This window comes from Cyprinodon variegatus, unplaced genomic scaffold, assembly GCF_000732505.1.
Source record: "Cyprinodon variegatus isolate N-32 unplaced genomic scaffold, C_variegatus-1.0 Scaffold1120, whole genome shotgun sequence".
Classification (NCBI taxonomy): Eukaryota; Metazoa; Chordata; class Actinopteri; order Cyprinodontiformes; family Cyprinodontidae; genus Cyprinodon; species Cyprinodon variegatus.
The window spans coordinates 27,399-36,403 of record NW_015151573.1 but is presented as its reverse complement, the minus strand read 5'-3'; the positions used below and the strand labels follow the sequence as shown (position 1 = coordinate 36,403).

At 40.2% G+C, this 9,005-nt stretch overlaps 1 protein-coding gene and 1 pseudogene across 1 annotated transcript in view; both read left to right on the top strand.

The window, feature by feature from the left end:
• The window catches only part of LOC107101598 (interleukin-2 receptor subunit beta-like), a 10,779-nt gene extending 3,705 nt beyond the window's left edge, over positions 1 to 7,074 (top strand). Inside the window, exons 5-9 of the mRNA XM_015400579.1 lie at positions 366 to 520; positions 606 to 780; positions 2,782 to 2,878; positions 2,961 to 3,045; positions 5,372 to 7,074. Coding sequence (XP_015256065.1) covers positions 366 to 520; positions 606 to 780; positions 2,782 to 2,878; positions 2,961 to 3,045; positions 5,372 to 5,908 — 1,049 coding nt within the window. The 3' untranslated portion in view covers positions 5,909 to 7,074. The remainder of the gene's footprint in view (positions 1 to 365; positions 521 to 605; positions 781 to 2,781; positions 2,879 to 2,960; positions 3,046 to 5,371) is intronic.
• LOC107101597 overlaps positions 6,621 to 9,005 on the top strand; it is a 4,391-nt pseudogene continuing 2,006 nt past the window's right edge.

The window sequence follows — 9,005 nt, the reverse complement described above, 5'->3', positions numbered from 1 at the left end:
CCATGTGATTGGCTGCTTAGAGATTAAGTATTAACGAGCAGTTGGACAGGTGTACCTAATAAAGTGGCCGGTGAGTGTATATCTGTGTTAATTGTGTTTTGGTGCATGTTATGTCAATAAAATGACCTTGGTGGTTGAATTGTGGAGAATGTAAGCATTCCAACAATGCCTAACGTTTATATAATGTTAAACATTTTACCATTGTAATTTTCATGCATTCTGAGTTATTATTAGTAGAAATTTTAAATCTAGTCGCTGGCGACCCCGTGGGTTTTGACGGGATAAAACACACATTTCTATTGCTTTCCTTTTGTTTGTGTTTTTAAAAGGATGATTGATGAATTTCTTGTTGTTTTTATCAACAGTCAAGCTGACCCCTCCACCTGAACTTGAGTTCAATGTCAATCAATCAGACCGCACCATTATTTGTCAAAGTGAAAAATATAAGGGGCATCCCTACATTAAAGATTTCCTGTTCTATGAAGTCGTCCTTCAAGAATCTCAGAGTGACACTAAACAAGTAAGACCCAATTTTTTTAAAGAACAGATCCATTTAAGACCACCATGCATTAATCCCCCGCATCACTTTTGGTGTGTTTCTTCAGATTATTAACCTCAATTCAATGAAAAATGTTTGGAATGATTCAGAATCCCAGCTGAAACCGAACACTGAATACTGCATCAAAGCCAGATTTAAGGCTTCAAGCACATCATACCAGTTGGAGTCCAGTTGGAGTGAATGGAGTAAATCCATATGTCGGAAAAATGAAGACAAAGAAGGTAAAGTAGACTTTTTTTTTATCATAGCTATCAATGGTTTCAACTTTTAAATCCCTTTATTGTCCCACAATGAGGAAATTTCCCTCTCTGCATTTCACCAATCCCTTTTGGGATATATTTAACAACACAAACGTTCTCAGTGCTTCTTCTTATTATTGTTAAAATGAGAGCAGAAGACAAATGCAACTTGTTCAAACATTAAATGTATTGTAGCCTAATATGGCTAAATGACAGAGCTAAAAGCGCTAAGCTGTTAGCTATTGAGCACAGCGCTTTCCTGATCTGCCCTTTTATATCATGGGCCGTTTCTCAATTCACAAGAACTGGAGTACGGACTCGTGTGCTCGCCAAGAATGTTCTTGAAAAGAACACAGGAATATTTGGGCCGTTTTTTAATATGTGTACTTGTGCATTCTCATGTGATTGTGTGCTCGTGAAACGTCATCAGCCTTAGCTCTAGCACTGTTCCAATTCACAAGTCCCCGGATGTTGTTCTCGCCGCTCTCCATTTACCCAGCATGCATCAGAGCAGACTTGTCCGTTCTTGAGATTGACAGCTGTCCCAGCATGCACTGCGGCAGCAGCAGCTTCCGGGTTAGCACTCACAGAGCTCAGAGTATTAAGTTAAAAGTTCTCTTTTCTGTTGTTGTTGTTCTATAAAAATACATTTTAAGATCATTTGAGGTGAGAACATTATACTTTTTAGCGTTACTATATGGCCCTTTTACTGACTTAGTGCGTAATTTAAAAAAAAAAGTTCTGAAGTTGAGAAGACCGCGGCAACCAACTGACCTCAGAGGCTCAAGTCCATGCCCCTTTCTCGATTCACAAGAATGCGAGTACGGACTGGTGTCCTTGCCAAGTATGTTCTTGAGAAGAACACAGGAAAGTATGCTTGGGGAGAACGGGAGCAAGCATTATAAATATAGGTCAATTGGAACAGAAGAGTACTCGTGACTTTACCACATGCCCGGCTTGTCTGGAGCTGCATTTAACCACCTGTTATTAATAGTCTCTAGTAATGTTGCACCGATTCCGATCCAGCACTAAAATGGTGGTATTGGTATCGGCGAGTACCACCAAATAGGGCACCGATACCATTTTGAGAAACAAAAGTTTATTCAATTATTGTCAACCATTCCAGGTAGGCAATAAAAACATTCTACTGGATTCACTTTGTATTAGTCTTATTCCTGCTTCACAAAGGTAGGCAGCAGCTTTACAAAGCCATGATGGCAATTATTTAACATCCAAGTAGTCTGCAGTTCTTCATATATATACACACATCAATTTCAAACAGATGGTATCGGCTGTTAATCTCAAGAACGGACAAATCTGCTCTGATACAGAGCGGAGCAGCGAGAACAACACCGGGTGATGATGTTTTTCAAGTACTTGAGTACACATATGAAGAAATGTCCATGTTCTTGAAGTTAATCGGTTCCCAAAAAACAGATTTTTTTTATATTATCCATCGGGTATAAATTCATTGATCATTAGACATGCAGATGCTCCTGATTCGGCATATGTACACTGCATTGTGTTATTATCGTTGTCCAGAAAGCCACAATGTTGAGCGCTCTGCCAATGTTCAGCCAATCATATACTGTAACATCCCTGGCATGTGCAGAGCCTGAGCAGATCTGGTACCTACACCATCCCCTCTGTTTGATTTTCAATTTTTGTTTTGTTTGATTCGTTAAGAAATGTCACGTTTTGTTTGAATTGAGACTTCATTGTGTAATTTTCATTATGTAAATGGAGGAAGATAAAGCATCCAGAAATGTTGGCAGCACATATTGGGGATCATTTAGACAAAAATGCTTAGAAAAAGCTCTTAGAAAAGCTGTATCTCTACATCAGTCTGTAATAGCAAAACGAAGTGTGAGTTTCAGATGTTCCCCCTCTGCTTACACAGAACTGTGCAGATAATTCAGGGACGTCAGCCACCTCATGTACTTTCATATCTCAGTCGTACTCATCATCTCTGTCTTATTTCAGAACAAAGATTTCTTTTACCCATTTTACTCAAAACTCTGGGTCCTGTGTGTCTAACTCTTGGAGTCCTCCTCTTTGCGTTCTACAACCCTGCTACAAGGTGACTCAGCTGTTCTATATTAAAACACTGATTACCTTAGAAGATTTATCTGAATACCATATTTTATCTCCTCATGCAACAGAATGAAGATAAAAACTCTGGCCCACACACCAACACCAGCCCCCTTCTTCAAGCCTCTGTTTCAGCAACATGAAGGAAATCTCCAGGTGAGGTCTTCATTTTATTTACTCATTTTCTGGCTTTTCTTGCACAGCAAACTGAAACATTTTTACTGGAGGTCTGAATAAGAACGCACTACAAAAAGATAACTAAAAGTCTTGAAATAAGAGAAATCACATTTGAATTGGTAGGGTTGGAGTAAGAGTATCAACATTTCTGGTCCAAACTGAAGGTAATTTATTTTAGATTTTGATAGTTATTTGTTGTTAGAAAGCTTTTGTAGGCCTCCCGAGTCTCCCGAAAGTTCCGGGAGTCTCCCTGATATTGATAGCTGTTCATGGATGCCCGCGAGTCGGATAAATTATCCCGGATTTTAGACTATGCGACTTAGTGTTTTTTTAATGTGAGTAAAAGCGGGCAGGCAATACAATAATTCCTGCATCATCTGCGTATTAGACCTACTTTGATGAGGGAGGGGTGTGTAGGGAGGAGGTTGTACGGTGGCCCTGAAGTGCAAACTGCAACTTCAAATCTAAAAGCGCAACTACATAAAGCAAAGCGCAACTACATTAAGGAAAACACAATTACATTAACCTACCGGAAAAGGTAGGTACCAGTGGGAAACATGAGACATCGCTGATTGGACGACGGCGCCGTTTGACCCTTGAACCGGAAGTTGCGTCGTCTGAACAGTCCAGCTTCTTTTAAGCGTGTCTTCAGTGTACGCAAACTAACTGAAATTTCGTGATTAGTCTTGAGTATATCCAGTATCACCTCGTACGTATGTCCTGATTCAAAATATTCTTGGATAACGGCAGCTATGTTTGGGGCGCCGACAATATCCATGTTTTCAAAAGCCGCAGCAGGCAGAATGACTTCCGGTTCAAGGGTCAAACGGCGCCGTCGTCCAATCAGCGATGTCTCATGTTTCCCAATGGTACCTACCTTTTCCGGTAGGTTGATGTAATTGTGTTTTCCTTAATGTAGTTGTGCTTTTAGATTTGTAGTTGCAGTTTGCACTTCAGGGCCACCGTAAGGTTGCCTATGAAACCTGTCGGTCCAAAGCGAGGCTATGTTCAATGGGTTGGGAATTGATAAGATTTTCACGATTCCGATTCCCTTATCGATTCTGTGATTCAGTAATGCTGTTTCATTAAATTCCATTTAATGAAACAGCATTACTGTACAATTTCGGGAAATAAACTAATCTTCTCCTGGTTTAAATAAACGAGTGTCACCTTTCTCTCGCTTGCTGAACTGCGGAGCAACTTCATAGCCTGTTTTGTTACATCTATTGCAATAGCTAGAATCATGTATGAATTCCAGCCACCAGTAGTTCTAATTAAACATGCTAGCAATGAAGGGCTGGATTAAAAAGAAAGGCTCACTCCCTTAATAACCCCAAAGAGAACCAGGAATTGGTTTATTTCCAGAAATGGCATATGATTTACTATGAACCACATTAAGCACCGCCAGTGATATAAAACTAGCTACTACCAGAGTTGCCTTCCATGCTGGTAGCGACTTTAGCATCAGAAACACAGCATTCGTTAAAATGTATGCCATGTTGTGTGTGCAGGTGTTTCTCCATGTTGGATGTATTTCCTCACTCGGATGTAATTGCCACTTTGCAATAATTGCAAAGCTCCTTGTTGCCATCTTTCTCTTCCTTAAAATGAAGCCAAACTTTCTACCGCTTTACCCAATGGGGCAGCATTTTTTTTTTCCTTTTGCTCTTCTAGACCTAAACCTTGTCACGTCATGCTTGCTTACTTAATGCCATGTGCATAACTTGCGTAAAAAACGTGACATAAGTCGTGCTGCCTGGAATCGTTAAGATAATCCCTAAGCGACCTGCCAAATGATGCCACGGAATTGGAACACATGGAACTGGTTCTGAACAGGAACCGGTTTTCAATTCCCATCCCTATAACCAACTAGTTACCACTCAAAGCTGTGCATCCTATGAAATGGCAGAGGTTGAATCCTCAAGTAAAAACACAAAAATATAAGACTCATTTTAAAGCAAAATATACTAGAGTATGTCCATGTTTAGTGAAGGTGAAGAATGACTAAAGTCTTAAGATCAATATGGAGCACAACAGATGTTCTAGGCTGGAATATTGAAAGTATTGAAATGTATAAAAGACCAATACTCTTCTGTTTTGTGTTTAAGAAATACTGTTAGTTAATAAACAGTTGCTGAAACGGGGGTGGGAACATCTTCCTGAAATGAGTTTTTAGAACTTGGGATGTCTGCTGTTGCAGCTTTAAAAACAAAGACAGACTTTGACCGGTCTTGTATCAACAGCATCAACAAAAACAGAAGTCAAGTAAACATTAACACCCTCATGTCTTCCATTAAATTTGTAGGAATGGCTCTCGCCGCATGGCAAACAAGTTCTGACATACAAAACTGAGGAGGACCTGATACCTGATGTTGTGACTGTTTTGCCAAAATCCAGCTCAAAGGATTTTGAGGAGAATCAAGACTTCCTCAGCCTTCCAACGACCCAACTGGTTTTCCCCCTGAGTCACACCTCCTACGTCGGCCTACCCGGGATGGACAACGCCTTCCCTCCTGCCACTTTGCTCTGTCCAGGGGATACACCGTACACTCAGTTCCCAGGTTCCTCTTTGGGGTTCAACTTCCAAGAAAAAGAGGTCTTCTCCTCTGGTATGAAAGATACGCTAGAGATCAGCCATTGCGATTCTGGCTGCAGCTGCGAGGACCTGACCCAGAGCCTGGAGTGCAGTTTACCATGCAGTCCTGTCGATGAGACTCCAACACCCAACCACTGCAACGATTACTGCATCCTCAACAAGACAGCCGAGGGAATCATTCCCATTTTACTGGCTAAACAACGTGCCAGAGACGTTCGGTCTGATTCTCTAAAGTCAGAGGGATGAGAAGTTTATCCAAGTTACCAATGTGCATCTGTGCTGCTCGTTGGTAACCTGGCATAAGCCAGATTGATATGTGTTGTTAATTCTGAATTGTACACTGTATCAATCTGGGAAGCCTCCTGTAGGAAGTGGTTGCAAAAAGGGCGGACATTAGGTACTATCGTTCGGGCATATTGGGTACCTGCTTCCCATGTTGAGTTTTTAGCCAATCACAGCAGCAGTAGCAGTTGAGACGTATCACATTCTTGATTTGTTTATGGAAACAACTGACGAATCAAACTCATACCAAATCCTCTCAGGAGGAACGCCCAAATGTCTTCCCAGCCGCAAAGGTAAAAATCATGTGTTGCAATTTTTTTTTTTAAAAGAAATAGAGGCTATTCCAGCTAAAACCGGTGCAGCCGTGTTTGTTTTGCTTCAGCCTTCTGCCTCTAGTTGACACTGTGAAATCATACACGTCGCTGCATTTCATTGGCCCGAAATGTTTCTGTATCAAGACAAACATATCTGGTGGATCCATGCAAGATTGATCTTTTTTAGGAGTTTGTGAATTTACAAATCTTGCGACAGTTCATCGTGCTTCAGTACGGAGTAGCAGCCTAGTGGTTAGGGCAAAGAGCTGTTAATCCTGAGTTCAAGCCCCACTCCCACAGACTGCCACTCTGGGTGTCTGAGCAAGACCCTTAACAACCGATTGCTCCCCGGGTACCCCACGATGGCAGCCCACTCTTCCCCATGGGGATGGGTTGAATACAGACGTAAATTACTCAAATGTGAAATCAATAAAGTTCAATTATTATTAATATTATTATTATTACTATTATTATTGCTTGAAGGGTATATTCATTGGATCAGTAAAATCAAACCTGCCATGATTTGGTCCCTGTTGAAATCAATCACTTGGCATTTAAAGCTTGGAGGTTGAAATACTTTTACCCATTTAAAGTAAACTGGTTCTCTATTTGCAAGATAGATGCAAGTGTCTGTGACCTGTCTGTGATTGATGCATTTTTTTTCCTACCAAGATAGACTATAGTAGCAGCCGTTCAAAATGGCCCTTCCCAAAATTACTTCAACGGAAGGTTTCCAGATGGATATGCGGAGCAAATCCATCTGGTGGAGTCAGGTTACAGCCAAGGACCCATCAAGGAAAATGGGGAAATTTTGAATGGCTGCTACTGTACATGTAACGTCACCCCTCCAAGCACCTACAGTACAGTTGCAGGATATTTTACTATGGGAAATTTAAGGGGTTTTTAGGCACTTGGCTACAGAATTTCTATGTTTTAGCATTTCTTTAACTTCTGCTAAGGATTAGGGGTTCTTAACCTTTTAAGGGGTGAAAAACTTTCATCTTTACTATATCAAAGCTTCATGTCAGTAGCACCTTTCTGATTGATGCTATGAGATGCATTATTTTCAGTATTTTTTCGCCACTGCTGAAATATTCTCTTATGGACTTGAGGAAATTTTAATTGAAGACATTCAGGCCACATTGTTGAGTTTAAACTGACTCTGCGTTGATCCTGTTTCAAATAGGTGAGGCAAAAAAAAAATCTTGATATAAAGGACATTGAAATGCAATACATAACAGAAAATGTCTTTCTATATGTTTTTCTCTCAGATACTTTCACCTAAATATTGTACCAAATACATCTGTAGCTAAACTATTTTTGTCACTTTGCAACACATGTCCATTTGAATGACCTGTAAATAAAGATGAAATAGATTCTCCATACTTTTTGCAGCAGGAATAGAAACAAGACTGAAGTCTTAGCATTAATATATCTTTATCACATTTGTTTTCTTGTATCCAGTGAAATCTCTGTGCTCCATAAAGTACGAAAAACACAGAAAATTCTTTTTTCTATCATGCCTTCTATTTTTGTGAAGTTTAAAACCATAAACCAAGCCTTTGGGTTCATTTTATGTTCATGTAGAGTGTTTACAAATTTCTTAAAATAAAAGTGCTTACACTTAATTTGAGCATTTAAATACAATGATTTAACAATGGATAGAAAATGTTTGCCCTTAAAGTAATATAATTAGAAGTTATTCATTTAAAATAAGATAAAGGAGTTCATTTTTTTGTTTCCGTATTTTTAACATAAATTATTATTTCATTGGCAATTTGTATTACACACCTGCTGAAATCTATGTTAACAGGAACGTATTTTCTGCTTGTTATAATTTTGGTGAGACCAATTTCAGCCACATTTGGTCTGCAGTGTCTAAATCTTGGCCACACCAATCTAATACATGTCTGGCGTGTGAAAAACTTAAAGAGACCTGATAATTCAGCCCAAGCAAGTAAATGTAGTAACCCTGCTACGTAGCATTTCAAAATACCGGCACCACACATCGAGGGATGATTACTCACTTCAGCAGAGACCGGGGGTAGTCTGTAAAAATCGGACTACCTGGATGAATGCTGTTTGATGTATTAAGATTAGCTCTTGAGCCCCCACTCTGATTCATAACTTAGCTCAGAGACAGTTATTTCGAGATTTACACTAGGTTACATACACAAATTATCACAACAACATTAGAAATGGGAGGTGAAATGCCAAGGGTAAAAGATAAACAATAACCATTTATTTGTACCATTTAAGAACTCTCTTTCGACCCAGAGGGATAAGTAATGCTGTCAACAGACACGCATCAACCCAAAGCAGAAGAAAAAAAAAAAAAAGAAAAAGGAGGAAAAAAAATACCCGGCCGGGGTTAAAATAAACAGTTTCTAAGGGCCCAGTTGGCGCGCGGGTGGAGCTCATTCATAGTTCAGTTCATATATCCAGTTTGCGTTACTCACGACCAGTGGCGTTCATCGCCTAAACTCCACAGGCTGTCAACGTCCAACGACGATCATCCTACTCGTTCCGATCCACGAGTTCACCACCGAACATCTCTCGTACTCCGGTATCCTCAACACTGCTAGCGAAGTGGCCGAAAGTCAGTTAACTGCCGGCTAGCGTGTCCAAACCAGCAACAGCAGAAGTTCTCTTCTCCTCGCGATCAATAACGTAGGTAACGGGGTTGGCCCAGATATGTCAGTGTCCGCTGGCCCTTATAAAACTGTCAACTCGTATCAGCTAACAGA